The sequence below is a fragment of the Amblyraja radiata genome, chromosome 1, assembly GCF_010909765.2.
Source record: "Amblyraja radiata isolate CabotCenter1 chromosome 1, sAmbRad1.1.pri, whole genome shotgun sequence".
NCBI lineage: Eukaryota > Metazoa > Chordata > Chondrichthyes > Rajiformes > Rajidae > Amblyraja > Amblyraja radiata.
In genome coordinates, this window is record NC_045956.1 from 100,188,510 (window position 1) to 100,213,343 (window position 24,834).

At 44.9% G+C, this 24,834-nt stretch overlaps 1 protein-coding gene across 7 annotated transcripts in view; it reads left to right on the forward strand.

The window, feature by feature from the left end:
- Positions 1–24,834, forward strand: part of klhl5 (kelch like family member 5) — a 123,162-nt gene that overhangs the window by 18,554 nt on the left and 79,774 nt on the right. For 5 of the 7 annotated variants that reach the window (XM_033027059.1, XM_033027041.1, XM_033027069.1 and 2 more), the window contains exon 2: positions 20,324–20,395. Coding sequence is in view for 2 of the 7 variants with exons in the window: in XM_033027033.1 (XP_032882924.1) it covers positions 23,818–24,197 (380 nt within the window). In the remaining 5 variants the exon portion in view is untranslated. Of the gene's footprint in view, positions 1–20,323; positions 20,396–23,483; positions 24,198–24,834 lie in introns of those variants that run through there. The other 2 variants (XM_033027033.1, XM_033027086.1) reach the window with 2 other exon arrangements.

Consider the following 24,834-nt stretch of genomic DNA (forward strand, 5'->3'; position numbering starts at 1 on the left):
ATTAACTTGGATAACAGAGTTATTCCACAGTATAGACAATAGGTGCAGGAATAGGCCATTTGGCCCATCGAGCCAGCACCGCCATTCAATCTTCTTCTTTTGTGTGGCGTGCACAGCCTAAAGTTGTAGGACAACTTGTTCTATTAGATCTTCTGTTTGTGCACGTCGAGTTGATTGCATTAGTTGAAACAGGGCGGACCACGTGAAGGTTGCAATCTTCCACCCCCGCCATTCAAATGTGATCATGGCTGATCATCCCAAGTCAGTACCTCGTTCCTGCCTTCTCCCCATATCCCCTGAGCCCTATCTAGCTCTCTCTTGAAAGCATCCAGAGAACCTGCCTCCACCGCCCTCTGAGGCAGAGAATTCCACAGACTCACCACTCTCTGTGAGAAAAAGTGTTTCCTCGTATACGTTCTAAATGGTTTACTCCTTATTCTTAAACTGTGGCCCCTGGTTCTGGACTCACCCAACATCGGGAACATGTTAGAAGGTACACAAAATTGCTGGGGAAACTCAGCGGGTGCAGCAACATCTATGGAGCGAAGGAAATAGGCGACGTTTCGGGCCGAAACCCTTCTTCAGACTGATGGGGGGAACATGTTTCCTGCCTCTAGTGTTTCCAAGGCCTTAACAATCTTATATGTTTCAAAGAGATATCCTTTCATCCTCCTAAACTCCAGAGTGTACAAGCCCAGCTGCTCAATTCTCTCAGCATATGACAGTCCCGCCATCCCGGGAATTAACCTTGTAAACCTACGCTGCACTCCCTCAATAGCAAGAATGTCCTTCCTCAAATTAGGGGACCAAAACTGCACACAATACTCCAGGTGTGGTCTCGCTAGGGCTCTGTACAACTGCAGAAGGACCTGTTTGCTCTTATATACGATTCCTCTTGTTATAAAGGGCAACAGAAGATTATTCAAGCATGATTTCCCCTTTGTAAATCCATGCTGACTCGGACCGATCCTGTTACTGCTATCCAAATGTACGGCTATCTCATCTTTTATAATTGACTCCAGCATCTTCCCCACCACCGATATCAGGCTAACTGGTCTATAATTCCCTGTTTTCTCTCTCCCGCCTTTCTTAAAAAGTGGGATAACATTAGCTACCCTCCAGTCCACAGGAACTGATCCTGAGTCTATCTGGAAAATGGCGCCGGTGAGACGGCAGCCTGTCGCGAGCAGCTGTGTGTAGTGTTTATTTATTTAGTATTATATAGGATTATTAGTGTGTATGCTTAGTTAGTATTTTAGTAGACTACATATAAGTGTTATAGCTCATAAATAACTGCACTTTTTTTTAAATTAATTGTATTTTAACTTGTATTTTAACGTATTTTAACTTGTTATGTATGAAAGCGTGGTGTTATGTTTGTCTTGAAGCTGTCGTGGCACTGTAATTTCCTGAAAAGGATTATTAAAGGAATAATCAATCAATCAATCAATATAGAACATTGGAAAATTATCACCAATGCATCCACGATTTCTAGAGCCACTTTCTTAAGTACCCTGGGATGCAGACCAACCGGCCCTGGGGATTTATCAGCCTTCAGTCCCATCAGTCTATCCAACACCATTTCCTGCCAATGTGGATTTCCTTCAGTTCCTCTGTCACCCCAGATCCTCTGGCCACTACTATATCAGGAAAATGGTTTGTGTCCTCCTTAGTGAAGACAGATCCAAAGTACCTGTTCAACTCATCTGCCATTTCCTTGTTCCCCATAAGAAATTCACCTTTTTCAGTCTTCAAGGGTCCAATTTTGGTCTTAACTATTTTTTTCCTCTTCACATACCTAAAGATGCTTTTACTGTTCTGCTTTATATTCTTGGCTAGCTTACCTTCGTGCCTCACCTTTTCTCCCCGTATTGTCTTTTTAGTTATCTTCTGTTGTTCTTTAAACATTACCCAATCCTCTTGCGTCCCGCTCATCTTTCCTACGTTGTACTTCTTCGCTTTAATTTTTACTAGACCAAGTGCAGACCCGTTGGGTCTGTTCCCCCAATGTGCAGTTGAGGGGGGGGGGGGATTGGGCGTCACACACATTAACCACCCACCCCCCCCCCACACACTAACTACCCCCCCCCCGCACACACAGTAACTAACCCCCTTGTTAATACATTAATATTATTAATTTGCTCCTTTTACCCCATAATCGCCCTATCTACTGACGCGTAACCCCCAACTTGCAGGCGCGTCTAGAGAGGGAGGGGGGGGATTAGAGAGTGATGGCAGAGAGAGGAGGGAGGGGGGGACGGGAGGGTGGGGGAGAGGGAGGAGGGGGGGATTGGGGGGAGAGGGAGGATGGGGGGAGAGGGAGGGGGGAGATGGGGGGGCAGGGAGGGGGAGGGACAGGGAGGGGAGAAACGGGGGGAGGGAGAGGGGGGGAGAGAGAGAGAGGTGGGGGAGAGAGAGGTAGAGGGCGGACCTGAACTCGGTGAGCAGGCGGGTCGGACGGGGCCTGCGATCAACGGAGGAATTTCAGGTTTCCCGAAGGGAGTAATGCCCCGCGCGACATTGACTGCTGCCACCATGTTCAAGCCACGCTGTGACCTCCGGTGACCTCCCGATCTGCAGAGCATTTGGAGAATGGGGGGGGGGGGGGTTGGAGTGTACGGGCAGGCGGGTGGGCTGGAGTCCAGCAGCGCCTATTGTAGCGGTTCTGGCAACAGCCGGCGTTCTGCTCTGTCTGCGGGGAGAGGGCGAGGATGGGGGAGAGAGGAGAAGGAGGGGGGGGGGGTTTGGAGCGGGCGCTGCTCCAGGCTCTGCTCGAGCCCAGGCAGCAGCTTCCCCACCAGGCATGGACTGGAGGGGGGCCACGGGCGGGGATAGACCTGAGGATCCCGAGCGAGGCGGCGGGCGGTCGTCGAACCGGGCTTTGCCCGCGGCGGCAGTCTCCGGAGAGGGAGAGACAGAGACAGAGAGGGCAGAGACAGAGAGAGGGGGGAGACAGCTGGCGGTCGTGGGGCGGCTTCTTTCGGCTGTTTTTAAATGGCGTCTTTGAGGCGAGAGACGGGCGCCAGCAGCCGTTATGGTCGCAGGCCAGCAGGAGGCGACAAAATGAGTGAGTGGGGGGGAAGGGTGTGTATGATTTTATTTAAAAATGGGTACATAAAAAGAAAAAATGTTTTGAGGAGTGCAAAATCGGATGCAAAATGAATGAGCTAGCGACATGGAAAAAATGACGGAGTTTAATGACGGAGTGCTGGCGTAGCATGGAATCAAAGGCCGAATGAGGCACCCACAAGACAGCCAAGAAACACACACACACAGCCACAGAGTTTTAAATATAGATAGATAGATACTGTCCTTGACGTCCCTTGTCAGCCATGGTCGTCCCTTTCTCCCCTTGGAATCTTTCTTCCTCCTAGGAATGAACTGATCCTGCACCTTCTGTATTATGCCTAGAAACACTTGCCATTTTTGTTCCACTCTCATCCTTGCTAGTGTATCTTTCCAGTCAACTTTGGCCAGCTCCTGCCTCATGGCCCCATAGTCCCCTTTATTCAACTGCAACACTGACACCTCTGATCTACCCTTCCCCCTCTCCAATTGTCGATGAAACTTGACCATGGTCACTGCCTCCTAATGGCTCATTAACCTCGAGGTCCTTTATCAAATCCGGTTCATTACATAACACTAAATCCAGAATTGCCTTCTCCCTGGTAGGCTCCAATACAAGCTGTTCAAAGAATCCATCACGAAGGCACTCTATAAAGTCCCTTTCTTGGGGTCCAGTGCCAACCTGATTTTCCCAGTCTACCTGCATGTTGAAATCTCCTATAACAACCACAGCATTACTTTTACTACATGCCAATTTTAACTCCTGATTTAACTTGCGCCCTATGTCCAGGCTACTGTTTGGGGGGCCTGTAGATTAGTCCCATTAGGGTCTTTTTACCCTTACCATTCCTTAGTTCAATCCATACTGACTCCACATCTCCTGTTTCAATGTCACCCCTTGCAAGGGACTGAATTTCATTCCTCACCAACAGGGCAACCCCACCCCTTCTGCCCACATGTCTGTCTTTTCGATAGGAGGTATACCCTTGAATATTCAGTTCCCAGCCCAGGCCCTCTTGCAGCCATGTCTCAGTAATTCCCACAGCATCATACTTGCCAGTTTCTAACTGAGCCTCAAGCTCATCCACTTTATTCCTTATACTTTGCGCATTCATATACAATACTTTAACCTCCGTATTCACTTCCCCCCTCGCAATTGACCCTGACCTTACTCTGTTGTCCATTCTCAAGCTTTCCTTCCCATTAATTCGGGAATCTTTTGTAATTTTTCCTGTAGCCACTTCCTCTTCAACTCCATCTTTATACTCCCAATTGTCAATCCCTCCCCCCCACTATTTAGTTTAAACCCACACGTGTAGCCCTAGCAAACCTGCCTGCCAGAATGTCGGTCCCCCTCCAGTTAAGGTGTAACGCGTCCCTTTTGTACAGGTCACCCCTACCCCAGAAGAGATCCCAGTGGTCTATAAATCTAAATCCTTGCTCCCTGCACCAGCCCCTCAGCCACACATTCAGATCCCCTGTCTCCCTGTTCCTGTCCTCACTAGCACGTGGTACTGGAAGCAATCCAAAGATAACCACCCTAGAAGTCTGGCATTTCAGTCTTCTTCCCAACTCTCTGAAGTCATGTTGGAGAACCTCCTTCCTTTTCTTCCCAATGTCATTTGTGCCTACATGCACATCTACTGCCAGCTGTTCACCTTTTCTCTCGAGGACGTTCAGAATTTGGCTTGTGACATCCTGAACCCTGGCACCAGGGAGGCAACAGACCATCCTTGCATCTCGTCTGCTGCCACAGAATCTCCTGGAGTCACCCACCACTAGGGCTCTGCCCGACGTCAGTCTCGCCGCTCGAGTCCCATCTCCAGGAACGGAGCCACCGACGTGTCCGCTGCTCGGACTGGAAACAGTGTCTCCCCGGACAGTTCCCAAGAGGGCGTACCTGTTTTCATTAGACACAGCCACCTGAGTTATCTGCACTCCACGATTTCCACCCTTTCTCTCCGTCACACACCTTGGTTCTTCCCGTATCCTCGGCGTGACTACCTCACTGTAGGTCCTGTCCAGGAAACTCTCATTTTCCCGGATGGCCCTGGGGTCATCCAGCTGCTTCTCCAGTGCCCCAACATGGTCCTTTAGGAGCTGAAGCTGGACGCACTTGCCACAGTTGTAGCAGCCAGAGGCTCCATCTGTATCCCTGGGCTTCCACATTCTACAAGCCTCACACTGTCTCATCTGCCCCGACATGTGTTCACCGCGTTCCGTCCTCTCGCACTTTATGTGTAGCCTCCTCTCCTCGGCCTCCCCGCCGAAGACTCTCGAGCCAAAGACTCACAAGGCCGCTCCCTCGCGAGTATCTCGGTTGATGCGACAATAATATACCGATACTAAGTCTATACCAAAAATATGGACAAAAAACAGCAATGGTTGGTCACAACCGGTACTTGACAAACAAAACTTCTACCCTCTTCAGGACAGTGTAGTGATTTTATCAGCCAGGCCTTTTTAATAGATGTTATGGGTTTTTTTAATGTAATGTTCCTTTGTATGATTTGGAGATCAGTGTCATTCCTTCCTACACCTCTACGATAAATTGTATGCTTCAGTGACATTGTTATTGAACATTGAACCTATGACTAGTGGTGTGCCTCAGGTCTGCGCTGGGACAGTTACTGTTTGTTATCTATTTCAATGATTTGGATGAGAACATAAATGGTAATATTAGCAAGTTTTGCAGATGATACAAAAGTGGGTGATTTTGCAGATAGAGAAGATGGTTGTGAGAAATTGCAGCAGGATCTTGATGAACTGGCCAAGTGGGCTGAGGAATGGTTGATGGGATTTAATGCAGAAAATGTGAGGTGTTGCATTTTGGGAAGTCTAATATGGGCAGGACCTACATAGTGAATGGTCGGGCTCTGGGTAGTGTTGTAGAGCAGAGGGGTCTAGGAGTGCAGGTGCATAGTTCCCAGAAGGTAGAGTCTCAGGTAGATTGGGTAGTCAAAAAGGCTTTTAAGGTCATAGGGTCATTAGTGATAGGAATAGAACTAGGTTATTCGTCCCATCAAGTCTACTCTGCCATTCAATCATGGTTGATCTATCTCTCTCTCCTAACCCCATTCTCCTGCCTTCTCCCCATAACCTCTGACACCTGTACGAATCAAGAATCTATCTATCTCTGCCTTAAAAATATCCACTGACTTGGCCTTCACAGCCGTCTGTGGTAAAGAATTCCACAGAATCACTAATTTGATGAAGGACATTCTTGCTATTGAGGGAGTGCAGTGTAGGTTTACAAGGTTAATTCCCGGGATGGCGGGACTGTCATATGCTGAGAGAATGGAGCAGCTGGGCTTGTACACTCTGGAGTTTAGAAGGATGAGAGGGGATCTCATTGAAACATAAGATTGTTAAAAGCTTGGACACGCTAGAGCCAGGAAACGTGTTCCCGATGTTGGGGAAGTCCAGAACCAGGGGCCACAGTTTAAGAATAAGGAGCAAGCCATTTAGAATGGAGACGAGGAAACACTTTTTCTCACAGAGAGTGGTGAGTCTGTGGAATTCTCTGCCTCAGAGGGTGGTGGAGGCAGGTTCTCTGGAAGAGCTTGATAGGGCTCTTAAAAATAGCCTTATCAAAGGCTTTCTGAAAATCTAAGTAAACAACTTCTACTGACTCTCCTTTGTCTGTCCTGCTATTTACTTCTTCAAAGAGTTATATATTTGGCACACTGGTCTTCATCAGCCAGAGTATTGAGTACGGAAGTTAGGAGGTCATGTTGCAGTTGTATAAGATGTTGGTGAGGCCACATTTAGAGTGTTGTGTTCAGTTCTGGGCACTGTGTTATAGGAACGATGTTGACAAGCTGGACAGGGTTCAGAGAACATTTACAAGGAAACATTCACTCATTGTTGAGAATAGGGAATTGGATATAAACTTGATAGGGGGGAAATAGCAGAGCTCAGAAACAACACCATTTGGGTAACTTTCAACTGGACATTTCCACCTAGCAAACAGCTAACGATGACCTGTTTCCTTTATCATCGTTACTATTTTGCATATCTTTCATTTATTAGTTCTATATCTCTCATTTCCCTTTCCCCTGACTAGTCGGAAGAATGGTTTCACCCAAAACGTCACCCATTCCTTCTCTCCAGAGATGCTGCCTGTCCCGCTGAGTTACTCCAGCATTTGTGTCCATCTTGGGCTCAATTGGAAGCTCTGCTTTCTGATTCAGGCTTGCAATAGGATATGGTTAAGACACTAGACTAGAAATTATAGGCTGAGACCCTTAAACCAAAGACATAAATTTGAATTTGATTGCATTAATTGATGAGTATAAACTTGAACAATTAATTTCATTCCAAATGAAAGACTGGTAACAGTAACCATGAGGATGCCAGATAGCTTTAAAGTTCAAGTTCAAGTGAGTTTATTGTCATGTGTCCCTGTATAGGACAATGAAATTCTTGCTTTGCTTCAGCACACAGAACATAGTAGGCATTTACTACAAAACAGATAAGTGTGTCCATATCTATCTTCTATATTACTAAAAGTCTGGTCTTAACCGGTTTTGGCCATCTGTGCTGCGATTTCCGAGAGAACGCCGCCACCTACGGCCGTCATTTTTGGGCACCTTGCTCAGAGACCCCTCCGCCGCATGTGTGCCGAGGATTTTTCCCGTCGATTAAAAATGACAGAGATATTAAATGTTTTTACAAAATTCCCCATTCTCTCTGCTGCCCCCGCTGGCGGCAGGGGGGAGGGACTGTAAAACCAGGAAGTGGTGTGCCACACAGTCTCTTCAAGATGAAGGAGGGTCACGTTTCTCTGAGCTGTGAATAACACTGAACACATGTCAACTCAAATGTAAGTGCCCTTAGTGGTTCTAAAATGCTTGCAGAATGTGTCTATTGGTTCTAAACTTGCAAAAAAGTGTCTATTGGTTCTAAAGCTTGCAAAAAAATGTCTATTGGTTCGAAAGCTTGCAAAAAAATGTCTATTGTTTCTAAAGCTTGCATAAAATGTCTATTGGTTCTAAAGCTTGCAAAAAAATGTCTATTGGTTCTAAAGCTTGCAAAAAAATGTCTATTGGTTCTAAAGCTTGCAAAAAATGTCTCTATTGGTTCTAAAGCTTGCAAAAAATGTCTATTGGTTCTAAATCTTGCAAAAAAAAAAGTGTATTGGTTCTAAAGCTTGCAAAAAAATGTCCATTGGTTGTAGAGCTTGCAAAAAAAATGTCTATTGGTTTTAAAGCTTGCAAAAAAAATGTCTATTGGTTCTAAAATGGTTCATACTAGCGCTCCAGAAAGCGCCCCCCTCCCCCCGTTGGCTTGGCTTGGGTGTGTCTTGAAATTGAAAGGCACTACTTACTGCAAATGGTGGCATGAAGTTGAAAGGCACTACTTACTGCAAATGGTGGCTTAGGAGCTTTGGCTTGAAGTTGGAAGGCACTATTACTGCAAATGGTGGCTTGGTTGCTTTGGCTTGAAGTTGAAAGGCACTACTTACTGCAAATGGTGGCTTGGGTGTGGCTTGAAGTTGAAAGGCACTACTTACTGCAAATGGTGGCTTGGGTGTGGCTTGAAGTTGAAAGGCACTACTTACTGCAAATGGGGGGTGTGGGTGCATTGGCTTGAAGTTGAAAGGCAGTACTTACTGCAAATGGTGGCATGAAGTTGAAATGCACTACTTACTGCAAATGGTGGATTGGTTGCTTTGGCTTGAAGTTGAAAGGCACTACTTACTGCAAATGGTGGCATGAAGTTGAAATGCACTACTTACTGCAAATGGTGGATTGGGAGCTTTGACTTGAAGTTGAAAGGCACTACTTCCTGTAAATGGAGGGCGTAGGTGTGGCTTGAAGTTGAAAGGCACTATTACTGCAAGTGGTGGCTTGGTTGCTTTGGCTTGAAGTTGAAAGGCACTATTACTGCAAGTGGTGGCTTGGGAGCTTTGACTTGAAGTTGAAAGGCACTACTTCCTGCAAATGATGGCTTGGGTGTGACCTGAAGTTGAAAGGCACTACTTACTGCAAATGGGGGGCTTGGGTGCATTGGCTTGAAGTTGAAAGGCATTACTTACTGCAAATGGTGACATGAAGTTGAAAGGCACTAATGATGAAGCCGAATTTTAGTTAAAATATAAGAAGATATTAAATTGGCTTCTGGGCTAGCTTACAGCTTATATTTAGTCTCAAATTAGGCTTGCCTCAGGTTGCGGGTGTGTGAGATAATAAATCCTATAACATTGTCTCCCAAGTGAGGAAGTGACAGAGAAAGAAACAGCTAGTTACATCTTTGAAGTAAGATGCCGTAAACCAAATGGCCAATGTTTATGAAGGACGAAGTGACGAGAGAGGAACCAGGGAAGTAGAAAGATAAAATGTCGTAAACCAAATGGCCAATGTTATCTTGTAACATGTAAACAAAAGGCCTTTGATGTGATGCATTCTGTGGAAACCTTTTCCTGTACCTCTGACCATGACTAATGTCTGTGAAATGTGCTAAGGGGACAAAAAAAAAACCCCCTATTTAAGGCAATGTAATTCTGTTGTTCAGAGAAGTGGACGGAGGACGGTCAAGTGTCTGTATTGGTCACTTGACTGGAATTCTCGCTCCCTTCCATCGGCCGATGTTAAGTAAAGTTTTGAACTGGTCTACCAAACAGTTTGTGTGGTGTCTGTTTATTAAGAAGCAAACCTGGTTTAGTAGTTATAAAAGTAGCTTTTTCACTACTTACTGCAAATGGTGGCTTGGTTGCTTTGGCTTGAAGTTGAAAGGCACTACTTACTGCAAATGGTGGCTTGGGTGTGGCTTGAAGTTGAAACTCAGAAACTCAGAACTGCTGTAGCTTTGGGAGCAACAGCAGCAGGAGATTAGCAAGAGATACGACTGATTGGCTCTAGCCCAAGTGGGAGGATAGAAGTGAGTCAGTGCTGGGAAAACAGTTGAAAACTGAGGAATTTGGTTTGTAAATTGGTAAATCAGGCAATTTATCAGTCAATTTAAGCAAGACGGCTCTTAGCGAGTGGCAGTGAGTGAGCGGCCTTGTGAGAAAAGTGTGAGTCCTTGGCTCGAGAGTCTTCGGCGAGGAGACGAAAGAAGGAAATGTCAGGCAAGCTGATTCAGTGCGATGCTTGCAGTATGTGGGAGGTCAAGGACACCGCTAGTGCCTCTGGCTGCTACAAATGCGAGAAGTGCATCCAGGTAGAGCTCCTGAAGGGCCGTGTTTGGGGAAATGGAGAGGCAAGTGGATGACCTCCGTTTCTTCCGAGAAACTGAGTCGTTCCTCGACAAGTCCTACAGTACGATTGTTACACCTAAGGTACTGGAAGAGAGAAGGTGGGAGACAGTGAGAACGGGAGGGAAGCATGGAATGCCAACGTCCCCGGGTATTGTATCTCTTGTGAACAGGTTCACCCACTTAGAAGCTGTCGGGACAGAAGATGTGTTTACACTGGGCGACGGGCTGGCTTGTGATGCGAATAGGGCTGTTGAGCCAAAACCAAAAAGGCCTAAGGCAGGCAACGCCATTGTAGTGGGAGACTCCATTGTGAGAGGTACGGACAGGGGATTCTGCGGCAACAGACGGGATGCGAGGATGGTGTGCTGCCTTCCTGGTGCCAGGATCCAGGATGTCACGGACAGAGTGCAGAAAATCCTCAAGGGCGAAGGTGAACATCCGGAAGTGGTAGTGCATGTCGGCACAAACGATGTCGGAAAGAAGGGGATGAATATTCTGCAGCGTGACTTTAGAGAGCTCGGAAAAATGCTGAAAAGCAGGACCTCCAGGGTTGTTATCTCCGGTTTGCTTCCAGTTCCTCGTGCTGGCGAGAGCAGGAACCGGGAGATACGGGACCTGAACGTGTGGCTGAGGAACTGGTGCACGGGGCAGGGATTTAGATTCTTAGATCACTGGGATCTGTTTTGGGGTAAGGGGGAACTGTACAAAAGGGACGGATTGCATCTTAACAGGTGGAGGACCAGCATTCTGGCAGGCAGGTTTGCCACTGCTACACGGGTGGTTTTAAACTGAATAAGGGGGGTGGGGTTCTAATGGGATAGTGGAGGATGGAGTTAAAGGGAAAGGGTTTCTTAAATGTGTGAGCGTAGAGACAGAGGGGTGTAAAATGAGGGTAGAAGCAATAGGTAGCAAGGTGAAAAGTAAAAGTGGCAGGCAGACTAAACCAGGGCAAAAATCAGAAAGGGCCACTTTTCAACATAATTGTATAAGGGGTAAGAGTGTTGTAAAAACAAGCCTGAAGGCTTTGTGTCTCAATGCAAGGAGCATTCGTAATAAGGTGGATGAGTTGAATGTGCAGATAGCTATTAATGACTATGATATAGTTGGGATCACGGAGACATGGCTCCAGGGTGACCAAGGCTGGGAGCTGAACATCCAGTGATATTCAATATTCAGGAAGGATAGAGAGAAAGGAAAAGGAGATGGGGTAGCGTTGCTGATTAGAGAGGAGATTAACGCAATGGAAAGGAAGGACATTAGTTTGGAGGATGTGGAATCGGTATGGGTAGAGCTGCGAAACACTAAGGGGCAGAAAACGCTGGTGGGTGTTGTGTACAGGCCACCTAACAGTAGTAGTGAAGTTGGAGATGGTATCAAACAGGAAATTAGAAATGCGTGCGACAAAGGCAAAACCGTTATAATGGGTGACTTCAATCTACATATAGATTGGGTGAATCAAATTGGCAGGGGTGCTGAGGAAGAGGATTTCTTGGAATGTATGCGGGATAGTTATCTAAATCAACATGTAGAGGAACCAACGAGAGAGCAGGCTATTTTAGACTGGGTATTGAGTAATGAGGAAGGGTTAGTTAGCAGTCTTGTTGTACGTGCCCCCTTGGGCAAGAGTGACCATAATATGGTTGAGTTCTTCATTAGGATGGAGAGTGACATTGTTAATTCAGAAACAATGGTTCTGAACTTAAAGAAAGGTAACTTTGAGGGTATGAGATGTGAATTGGCCAAGATTGACTGGCAATTAATTCTAAAAGGGTTGACGGTGGATATGCAATGGAAGACATTTAAAGACTGCATGGATGAACTACAAAAATTGTTCATCCCAGTTTGGCAAAAGAATAAATCAGGGAAGGTAGTGCATCCGTGGATAACAAGGGAAATCAGGGATAGTATCAAAGCGAAGGATGATGCGTACAAATTAGCCAGAAAAAGCAGCATACCGGAGGACTGGGAGAAATTCAGAGACCAGCAGAGGAGGACAAAGGGCTTAATTAGGAAAGGAAAAATAGATTATGAAAGAAAACTGTCAGGGAACATAAAAACAGACTGCAAAAGTTTTTATAGATATGTGAAAAGAAAGAGATTAGTTAAAACAAATGTAGGTCCCTTGCAGTCAGAAACAGGTGAGTTGACCATGGGGAACAAGGATATGGCGGACCAATTGAATAACTACTTTGGTTCCGTCTTCACTAAGGAAGACATAAATAATCTGCCGGAAATAGCAGGGGACCGTGGGTCAAAGAAGTTGGAGGAATTGAGTGAAATCCAGGTTAGCCGGGAAGTGGTGTTGGGTAAATTGAATGGATTAAAGGCCGATAAATCCCCAGGGCCAGATAGGCTGCATCCCAGAGTACTTAAGGAAGTAGCTCCAGAAATAGTGGATGCATTAGTAATAATCTTTCAAAACTCTTTAGATTCTGGAGTAGTTCCTGAGGATTGGCGGGTAGCAAACGTAACCCCACTTTTTAAGAAGGGAGGGAGAGAGAAAACGGGGAATTACAGACCAGTTAGTCTAACATCGGTAGTGGGGAAACTGCTAGAGTCAGTTATTAAAGATGGGATAGCAGCACATTTGGAAAGTGGTGAAATCATTGGACAAAGTCAGCATGGATTTACAAAAGGTAAATCATGTCTGACGAATCTTATAGAATTCTTCGAGGATGTAACTAGTAGCGTGGATAGGGGAGAACCAGTGGATGTGGTGTATCTGGACTTCCAGAAGGCTTTCGACAAGGTCCCACATAAGAGATTAATATACAAACTTAAAGCACACGGCATTGGGGGTTCAGTATTGATGTGGATAGAGAACTGTCTGGCAAACAGGAATCAAAGAGTAGGAGTAAACGGGTCCTTTTCACAATGGCAGGCAGTGACTAGTGGGGTACCGCAAGGCTCAGTGCTGGGACCCCAGCTATTTACAATATATATTAATGATCTGGATGAGGGAATTGAAGGCAATATCTCCAAGTTTGCGGATGACACTAAGCTGGGGGGCAGGGTTAGCTGTGAGGAGGATGCTAGGAGACTGCAAGGTGACTTGGATAGGCTGGGTGAGTGGGCAAATGTTTGGCTGATGCAGTATAATGTGGATAAATGTGAGGTTATCCATTTTGGTGGCAAAAACAGGAAAGCAGACTATTATCTAAATGGTGGCCGACTAGGAAAAGGGGAGATGCAGCGAGACCTGGGTGTCATGGTACACCAGTCATTGAAAGTAGGCATGCAGGTGCAGCAGGCAGTGAAGAAAGCGAATGGTATGTTAGCTTTCATAGCAAAAGGATTTGAGTATAGGAGCAGGGAGGTTCTACTGCAGTTGTACAGGGTCTTGGTGAGACCACACCTGGAGTATTGCGTACAGTTTTGGTCTCCAAATCTGAGGAAGGACATTATTGCCATAGAGGGAGTGCAGAGAAGGTTCACCAGACTGATTCCTGGGATGTCAGGACTGTCTTATGAAGAAAGACTGGATAGACTTGGTTTATACTCTCTAGAATTTAGGAGATTGAGAGGGGATCTTATAGAAACTTACAAAATTCTTAAGGGGTTTGACAGGCTAGATGCAGGAAGATTGCTCCCGATGTTGGGGAAGTCCAGGACAAGGGGTCACAACTTAAGGATAAGGGGGAAATCCTTTAAAACCGAGATGAGAAGAACTTTTTTCACACAGAGAGTGGTGAATCTCTGGAACTCTCTGCCACAGAGGGTAGTCGAGGCCAGTTCATTGGCTATATTTAAGAGGGAGTTAGATGTGGCCCTTGTGGCTAAGGGGATCAGAGGGTATGGAGAGAAGGCAGGTACGGGATACTGAGTTGGATGATCAGCCATGATCATATTGAATGGCGGTGCAGGCTCGAAGGGCCGAATGGCCTACTCCTGCACCTAATTTCTATGTTTCTATGAAAGACACCACACTGCAAATGGTGGCTTGGGAGCTTTGAAGTTGAAAGGCACTACTTACTGCAAATGATGGCTTGGGTGTGGCTTGAAGTTGAAAGACACCACTTACTGCAAATAGTGACTTGGGTGTGGCTTGAAGTTGAAAGACACCACTTACTGCAAATGGTGTCTTGGGTGTGGCTTGAAGTTGAAAGACACCACTTACTGCAAATGATGGCTTGGGTGTGGCTTGAAGTTGAAAGACACCACTTACTGCAAATGATGGCTTGGGTGTGGCTTGAAGTTGAAAGACATCACTTACTGCAAATGATGGCTTGGGTGTGGCTTGAAGTTGAAAGACATCACTTACTGCAAATGATGGCTTGGGTGTGGCTTGAAGTTGAAAGACACCACTTACTGCAAATGATGGCTTGGGTGTGGCTTGAAGTTGAAAGACACCACTTACTGCAAATGGTGGCATGAAGTTGAAAGGCACTATTACTGCAAATGGTGGCTTGGTTGAGCACTATTACTGCAAATTGTGCTTGAGTTGAAAGGCACTACTTACTGCAAATTGTGGCTTGAAGTTGAAAGGCACTACTTACTGCAAATGGTGGCTTGGGTGCTTTGGCATTAAGTTGAAAGGCACCTCTTACTGCTAATGGTGGCGGGTGTGGCTTGGGTGTGGTTTGAAGTTGAAAGGCACTACTTACTGCAAATGGTGGCTTGGATGCAATGGCTTGAAGTTAAAAGGCATCACTTACTGCAAATGGTGGCTTGGATGCATTGGCTTGAAGTTAAAAGGCATTACTTACTGCAAATGGTGGCATGGGTGCATTGGCTTGAAGTTGAAAGGCACCACTTACTGCAAATGGTGGCATGAAGTTGAAATGCACTACTTACTGCAAATGGTGGCGTGGGTGCATTGGCTTGAAGTTGAAAGGCACTACTGTAAATGCACTTCCTGTTTGCACTGTATATTGATTTTAAATAAAACGCTACCACTTACGGCTGTGATTTTTGGCCATCGTACTCAGTCCCCCCTCCGCTGAGCAGGTGCAGAGAATTCTTCCCATCAATGAAAAATAAAAGTGTTATTAGTTTTTTTTTAAATGTTGAGAATCTCTCTCCTGTCAATCACCCCATGAAAGCCACACCTTTTCCGGTTGGGGGGGGGGGGGGTAGGAGTTATAAAACCCGGAAATGTGGGTGTGGCTCAGTCTCTGCAAGATGGAGGAGGGAGAGGTCACGACTCGCTGTCTTTTGTGGCTTTGCACCCTACTTCAAATGGTATGAAACTGCACTTGAATTTGGTGGCCTTGCACCCTGCTAGAAGTGGTAAGAAACTGCACTTGAATTTGGTGGCCTTGTACCCTGCTTGAAATAGAATTTCAAGGATTAGCCGTGAGTCAACTACCAGCCCACCAGCCGTGAGTGAGTGAGTGAGTTGCCAGCACAACAGGCTTGATTGACTGAGACGCCAGCCCAAGAATCCATTTGGCGCACAATTTGCATACTAGCCCTCTGGAAACCAGTCCCTTCAGCCCACAACACCCATACTAGCGCTCCAGAAAGCCCCCCCTCCCAACTGGCCACCAATTTTAGAATTGGTGGAGAGGTGGAATATTGCGTTGGATGACCAGCCTTCCTGTGTGATGCTGGGACCCAACGGGTCCCACTTAGTCTAGTACCATAATATAAATATATTCACACATGAATAAATAAACTGATAAAGTGCAAATAACAGAAAATGGGTTATTAATAATCAGAGTTTTGTCCGAGCCAGGTTTAATAGCCTGATGGCTGTGGGGAAGTAGCTATTCCTGAACCTGGTTGTTGCAGTCTTCAGGCTCCTGTACCTTCTACCTGAAGGTAGCAGGGAGATGAGTGTGTGGCCAGGATGGTGTGGGTCTTTGATGATGCTGCCAGCCTTTTTGAGCCAGCGACTGCGATAAATCCCCTCGATGGAAGGAAGGTCAGAGCCGATGATGGACTGGGCAGTGTTTACTACTTTTTGTAGTCTTTTCCTCTCCAGGGCGCTCAAATTGCCGAACCAAGCCACGATGCAACCGGTCAGCATGCTCTCTACTGTGCACCTGTAGAAGTTAGAGAGAGTCTTCTTTGACAAACCGACTCCCCGTAATCTTCTCAGGAAGTAGAGGCGCTGATTAGCTTTCTTGATAATTGCATTAGTGTTCTCGGACCAGGAGAGATCTTCAGAGATGTGCATGCCCAGGAATTTGCAGCTCTTGACCCTTTCAACCATCGACCCGTTGATATAGATGGGGCTGTGGGTCCCCATCCTACTCCTTCCAAAGTCCACAATCAGTTCCTTGGTTTTGCTGGTGTTGAGGGCCAGGTTATTGCGCTGGCACCATATGGGCAGTTGCTCGATCTCTCTTCTGTACTCTGACTCATCCCCATCAGTGATACGTCCCACAACAGTGGTGTCGTCAGCGAACTTGATGATGGAGTTGGCACTGTGACTGGCTACGCAGTCATGAGTATAGAGTGAGTACAGCAGGGGGCTGAGCACGCAGCCTTGAGGTGCTCCCGTGCTGATTATTATCGAGGCTGACACATTTCCACCAATACGAACAGACTGTGGTCTGTGAATGAGGAAGTCGAGGATCCAATTGCAGAGGGATGCGCAGAGACCCAGTTCTGCGAGTTTGGTAATCAGCTTGGAGGGGATGATTGTGTTAAATGCCGAGCTGTAATCGATGAATAACAGCCTGACATATGAGTTTTTGTTGTCCAAGTGGTCCAGAGTGGAGTGGAGGGCCAGCGAGATCGCATCCACCGTTGATCCGTTGTGGCGGTAAGCGAACTGAAGTGGGTCCAGGTTTTTGTCGAGGTAGGAGTTGATTTGCTCCATGATCAACCTCTCAAAGCACTTCATCACCACCGGCGTTAGTGCCACTGGTCGATAGTCATTGAGGCACGTCACCTTAATCTTCTTGGGCACTGGTATAATTGATGCCCTCTTAAAGCAGGTGGGGACCTCAGACCATCAGAAGTGAGAGGTTGAAAATATCCGTAAAAACTCCAGCCAGTTGGTCCGCACAGGTTTTTAGAACACGACCGGGTATACCATCCGGTCCAGGCGCTTTCCGAGGGTTCACCCCTCTGAAGGATTTCCTGACGCGGCCTCTGTGACTGAGACTGAAATACCATCACAGCGAATGGGGGCTCGGGAAGGCACATCAGTATTCTCCCTATCAAAGCGTGCGTAAAACGCATTGAGCTCGTCAGGGAGTGATGTTTCGCCGACATTCGAGCTGCCTCCTGGTTTCGCCTTGTAGGAGGTGATTGCATTCAGGCCCCTCCACAGCTGCCGAACATCTGTCTTATCCTCCAGTTTGGAGCAGAAGTCCCTTTTGGCCTTTTTGATGGCCTTACCAAGGTCGTATCTGGTCTTCATGTAGGCCACTGTATCATCGGAAGTGAATGCCCTGTGTCTGGACTTCAGAAGAATGCGGATCTCAAAGTTCATCCAAGGTTTCTGATTGGGAAACACTCGGAAGGTTTTTGTAGGGATGCAGTCCTCCACACATTTCTTTACGAAGTCTGTAATGACTGTGGCGTATTCGTTCAAGTCAGGAAGAAGCAGCACCGCTGTATGGTCGGATTTACCGAAATGAGAGCGAGGGATAGAACGATAGGCATTCTTGATGGTGGTGTAGCAGTGGTCGAGGGTGTTTGGTCCTCTGGTGCTGCAGGAGACATGTTGATGGAAGTTTGGGAGTGATTTCTTTAGGTTTGCCTTATTGAAGTCCCCAGCAATGGTGGTAAATGCCTCGGGGTAAGACGTCTGGTGTTTGTTGACCATGGCGTGCAGCTCCTCCAGTGCCAGACGGATGTCTGCCTGGGGTGGGATGTAGACCGCGGTCAGGATAATGGAGGTGAATTCCCTTGGGAGGTAGAAGGGACGGCACTTCACCGCCAGATGTTCCAGGTGTGGAGAGCAGGAGTTGGACAGGGCTGCCACGTCTGAGCACCATGCAGAGTTGACCATGAGGCAGACACCCCCTCCTCTCCCTTTCCCAGATGCCAAGGTACGGTCCATACGGTGGATGGAGAACCCTTCAGGCTGGACCGCTGTGTCTGGGGAGCTGGGGGTGAGCCATGTCCCTGTGAAACAGAACACAGAGCATTCCCTCAGCTCCCTTTGATAAAGCAGCCTTGCCCTTAAGTCCTCCACTTTGTTTTCAAGGGGCTGTACGTTGGCCAGTAGGATAGTAGGGAGAGGGGGCCGAAGTCCCCAGCGCTTCATTCTGACCTGAAGTCCTGCCCGTCGGCCACGTTTCCGGTTTTAAAACCCCCATCTGCCTCAATAAGGTGTTTAGGCAAGGAAATCTGATATCCTTGCCCATTTATAATCCATACCCACCAAAGCATTTTTGACTATAAAGTGCCCTTTGAAGCGGCTCAGCAGACCATGTGGTTCATGGAGCAATTATAGACAAATAAGTGTTTTGTGCTCCAGTTCTGTTACTGATTTGTTAATTTCCAAGCAATCTCTTGATTATAGTCACTGATCATAGACTCCTGTTACTACCAATTACATTATTGTCATGTTAGATAGAAACATAGAAACATAGAAATTAGGTGCAGGAGTAGGCCATTCGGCCCTTCGAGCCTGCACCGCCATTCAATATGATCATGGCTGATCATCCAACTCAGTATCCCGTACCTGCCTTCTCTCCATACCCTCTGATCCCCTTAGCCACCAGGGCCACATCTAACTCCCTCTTAAATATAGCCAATGAACTGGCCTCGACTACCCTCTGTGGCAGGGAGTTCCAGAGATTCACCACTCTCTGTGTGAAAAAAGTTCTTCTCATCTCGGTTTTAAAGGATTTCCCCCTTATCCTTAAGCTGTGACCCCTTGTCCTGGACTTCCCCAACATCGGGAGCAATCTTCCTGCATCTAGCCTGTCCAACCCCTTAAGATATAGGGAGGTTTCACGGCAGTCGGGTCACGACCCATGACCCGTACTGTTGCTACGCTACTCCAAATGGATTACACGCGATGTACTACAGGTAGACACTTACCATTGTTTTCAGCGTAGCGGGTCTGTTGAAACCCGCTGACATTGTCAATTTTTGCGCTGTAAATAATTATGGAAATCGGGATAAGCATGTGAGACATTTAGCATACTTCAGAATTCCAAAAGTGAGGAGAAATGACGGTAGCTAGAAACAAGAGCTGAAGGGACAACAACAGCCCGAGTGCTTGGCGAACATTGGCCGTTTGCTCACTGCATTTCATCAACAGTAAGGCATTATTTGTGTTTTTTCTTGATTCCATTGGCATCTAAAAAGTTTCAGAAGTGATAAATCTGGCTGTAATTTTTTTAATCGCCCATGGTTCTCGTGGGGGTTTTACGTACAAAATGAAAATGCATCTGAAGAAAAATTTACAGCCAGATTTATCACTTCTGAGAATTTTTAGATACCAAAGGAATCAAGAAAAAACACAAATATTGCCTTACTTGATGAAATGCAGTGAGCAAACGCGACAATTCCCAATATTTTCAATGTTTACCAAGCACTTTAGCTGCTGTAGTCCCTTCAGTTCTCCCCTCTCTATACCTTCATTTCGCTTCACGTTTGGAATTCTGAAGTTGGGTACATGTCTCTCACACTTACCCCGACTCCCACAATTTTTTTCAGCGCAAAAATTCAACATTTTGGTGGTTTTTAACAGGTAGGAAGGTACGCGTTTCTAGCATTAATAACATATACCGGAAGTGACGGATGTCTACCAGTTGGATTTAGCGTCTCTGTGCGTCGAGCCCTATGACCCGGTGACCTTACGTGCAACCCCCCTATTGAAAAAATAGATTGTGAAATAAAGGTGGAATAGAAACTTGTACTATTGGCAGTTCTTTAACAATTACTTAATCATTGGAAAGGATACTCAAAAGGCCAGAAGCCAATTTTGGAAGTAGCTAAGAAATCTTGGTTCTGTTGTCATCGTTGTCTGTTTTGTCACTTTAGTGCTCTTAATGGTATGAATATATATTACAATTTCAGTTACTTAGCTAATGTAAGGTCCTGTAATTGACCATCAGTTTACTGATTGTCATTTTAGATTGTGAATAACTGCAATAATCTCACATTTCGCTGAGATTTTATGTGAAATCTTGTGTTTTCCAGAATGACTGAAGTGGAAAATTGTTCTGATTCTAGATGCATTTTCTCACATTCTGAAAACTGAATTTAATGTTGGTAAGTGACATTACTTTTTCATATATTTAGGCATTACTTCTTTTATGGAATCTTAAACAATTACTTTAGTCGAAGGATATATATTTTTTTTAAACAAGCTTAACAAAATTGAATATAAATGAGCTTACAATTGCTAAAATGTTGAACCTTTTGGAAGGATTTGAAGTGAATCATATAATTTCGAGTCAGTGAAACTGGATTGCATTTTATTGTGATAAAACATGCTTTAGAAGAGTATTAATCAACCAAAATTTGACAAAAAATCTCCCCCTCCCCCTCCCCCTCCCCTCCCCCCTCCCTCTCCCCCCCTCCCTCTCCCCCCTCCCTCTCCCCCCTTCCTCTCCCCCCCCCCCTTCCTCCCTCCCCCCCTCCCTCTCCCCCTTCCTCTACCCCCCTCTCTCTCCCCCCTCCCTCTCCCCCCCTCCCTCTCCCCCTCTCCCTCTCTCCAAAAGACATTTCAGTGGAGAGACAAAAGATCTAACAAGGGTGTAAATGGGAACAGCAAAAGTAAAGTAGAGCTAATAGGACTTGATGTTTCAATCCCTGTAATATGTCGGCACTCTTGCTATTTGCAGTGGGATTGGAGTGGTGAAAGGTAGGGTAGGTAATTCATCGGGGTCATCAGGTGGGCACCCTCCTTCTTTGATGTTTCATTGATGTCCACAACATCTCCAGAGGGCTCAACGGTGATACCTGGCGTCCCAGTTACACCCCCCCCTCAATTCCATACCCCCCTGTCTTCATCTTGTAGCCCAATTGTTGTCTCTCCTTTTGATCCAAATCCAATTGCTGTTTTTTTCTGCAGAATTTGATAATGATTTGATTGCTTGTTGGAGGCAGCCACCCCTCGCCCCCATTTTCTTTAATAGCCTGGTCATAGATGTAACAACAAATCCCCTGCAGCATTAAATGGGGCACAATTATGCAGCGGTAGAGCTGCTGCCTCACAGCACCAGTTACCCTAGTTCATTGCTCTGGTTCCTTCCAACACCACAGATATGGGTGAATTTGCCTCTGTAAATTGCTCCAAGTGTTTAGAGAGTGGATGCAAAAGTGGATAAACATAGAACTAGTGCGAATAGATGATTGATGATTGGCATGGAATTGGTAGGCCAAAGGACCAGTTTCCATGCTGCAGTTTTTAATTAATCAATTATTTGAAATTGTTGAACACAAAGTAGAGTCATGAGCCTATAAAGTATAGATTTTAAAGCTTCTGTTGAACTTCTTTAGAATACTGCTGGCTGAGGTCAGGTTAGGAATTAGGCAGACAAAAATATGGTGGACATCGGGTAACTTGGAGTCATGCTTGTGTTCCCCAAAACATTCCCCAAAATATTTTGGTCTCTTTTTAAAAGAGACAGTATCCTCAGAAAAGCTAATAAATGTACAGAATACAAGTTCACTGAAGGAGTGTGTCTTTTCATATTTATTTATTGGATTATGTGATCAGCTGTTAAACTGTTATTACCCATTTGCTTTGCCTTTGACAAGATGGCAAAGAACCTTAAACCAAAGTTCGATACAACTGAATGTATCTTCCCTCTAACGTAGCTGAGAATTAATTGCAATTTTTGTAGGTTCAGAGTCGTATATAATCTTGACTGGGTAAAAAAGACAGAATCGCTTTCCTTAAGGATGCAAGTCAACCAGGTGGATTTTTATGATAATTAATAGTTTTATAGTCGGCATTACAATAGCATTTCATTCCAGATTTTATTCAATTAGCTGAATTTGAATTCTCTAGCTGGTTAAATTGGATTAACACTGGTGTCTCTTGATCATTAATCCGCAACTCTGTGTTACTGGCCTCTCAACATAACTGTTATGCTACATTCTATTGTGTCTCTGAACAGAAGGTCCTTTGATAGGATCGGTTGCAGACCTACATTTCTGGTGTATTTTTTATGTTTTTGTATTAGATGCTGAAAAAGCTTTGCATTAGCCCATAAATATTTCTGGTTAGGTTAAGAAGACCAGACGCAGTGGTTCCAGTGACTCATAAGAACAGCATAATAAATGGAAGGATGAATCAAGCAAATGGCCCTCAAACTTTTACCTTGTTACTCAATGCTCACTATTGAACTTTCCTGCCTGATCCCCATTCCCTAGGTTCTCTGCCTGTCATAAAAATCTGTTAACTCAATTTAAAATATACTCAACAACTGAGACTTCACTGTGCTGTATGGTGCATATTTAAAACTCTCCAAGTTAAAACAAATTCTCCATGTCTCTGTTCTAATGGCTAGCTCCTTGTCTTAAGACAGCCTTAAGGAAGTCCCTCAGTAATGAAACTCAGTCCCTTTCAGAATCCTAAAATGTCCCAGGCTGTCATTTATCTAAACTCCTGTGAGTGATCACTGTAATTTCAAAACATACATTTACAGCATTATAATCGATTGCACTTGGCAATCCAAAGAAAGAATGTGAAATACAGAGCATGAGATTTCCATCGACTGCAACTACTACAGTACAGATGTTTGTGCACAAATGGGGGAAACAATGCAGCAATTTAACAGAATTTAACCCTGTGCCAATTTCCATTTCCACCTGGATAACAGTTTGAAATTTGTAGAAATTCTACTTGCTATCCTAAAGTGCTAAATGAACCTGCAGACTTAGGCTAAGATGTAATTGAAGTGCTCTGTATCTTTTGGTAAGATCAGTGGTCAATTAGCTGATCAAGAAAATTAGTTGAATATTGCAAAATTCCATAAAATGAATAGTGTACTACTTCAGACAGCTGAAATGCTTTGTTTAAAGATTCATTTCCTGACCCAAGGTGTATTTTTTATTTGATTGCAGAAATGACATTATTTACTTTAATATAAAATTAATTTTATTATTCATTAGATATTCTTGAAAAAAAATTAATCAAGTTTGAAAGAGACGCATCTGCATGATTAATTTTGCAATAGAATGCAAGGGAGAATATTTAAAGAGTTAATGCAACAAAGGGGAGGGAATGCAAATGAAAAGTATTGTGATAGGTTGCTATGTGCAAGTTGCCCTTTCATTCATTTGTGGTTCAGAGAAAGGGGAGTGCTGGATTTCAGCTTTCAAAAAGGGTTTAATGAATGCTGTCAGTGTTTTTTAATGCAGCTGGTAGTGTTGTAGAGATGACGGCAATGAAAAGTGCACTGATCGTCATACTGTAGGTTGATTTGTGAGTTTCGATTGATTGAACACGGACTCATCCCTGCCTTCTCTTCACATTTCCTTCATCGTATTTTTCATTAACTGACATTCTGCTGTTGAAGATCTAAGAGGAATTTAACTCTGTGAAAGCATTGTTTCATTCAGCTACAAGCAGGGGTCTAGCAAGTATATAATTGAGGCTGGGCTGTGCAAAATACAGCGCTGCCTTGCCTTACAAGCATAGCCTCCTCAGTTGCCTTGACAATTGCCTAGGTGAACAGAAAATGTCTGTTACACGTAAAGAATTTGATGTGAAACAGATTTTACGCATCCGATGCCGGTTTTTTGGTCACTCTGCATCTCCTCCTACATCCAATGACAATCGACGCGGAGAATTTTGGAACAAAGATCAAGGTGCATCCAATAATGGGAGAAAATTTCTAGACTCTGGACACCTGCAACAACCATTGGCATCTATCAACTATCAGAGATCGAGCCAGCAGAACATTCAAAATTCACCATCTTGGCATGTCCCCCCTGCCCCAGATCTCCCCTCATTTGAGTTTACCACTGACGACCATGAATCAATAGAGTGGCATGGCAAGCATGAAGCTAAGGATGAAGAGAGTGAAGAAGACAATGAAACAGACAGCAGTTCCTGCAGGTTAGGTTTTCTTGTTTGATCCAAGACGGTGCCAACAATTACTGTAACTTTTTTTCTCTTTATTTTTGCAACCTATAAAATATCACTGTAAATATCTACATAATGCTTGCAACATATCATTTCAAATTTGAACCTGATGCAAAAGAATTTCTTGACTTTACAACAGTTTTCACTTCCTTATATTAAACTGTTTTAAAAAAAGATGATTTTTTTTCAGAATATACAGCTAAAATTAGTCAAGGATTTGGTAAATTGCAAGATAAATGAGTGATAGTTGACTCCAAATGATAAAATATAACCTTGCCTGAAACCGAATGTGTACAATGCAGCAAAATATGAGAGTCCTATGTATAATATATGGCACATTACATCACAATATGCATGTGAAGTGAAATGTATTACTCTAGAAACTCTACATGACCATCGTGTATTACAACATCTGAAAAATCCTTTCACAATTCTTGTATAAATGAAGGAAGCATTGTTCAAGAAAATAAATTGAAATGCATTTGCAATGACTTATTGCGACAAATTTCCTTTTGTGTGGCATATGCAGTCTGCAAAACGTGTCGTTTTTAGATCATTTATGCTAAGTTAGATTTTTCAATCAACTGCAAAGAGGCTATCTTGCTATATT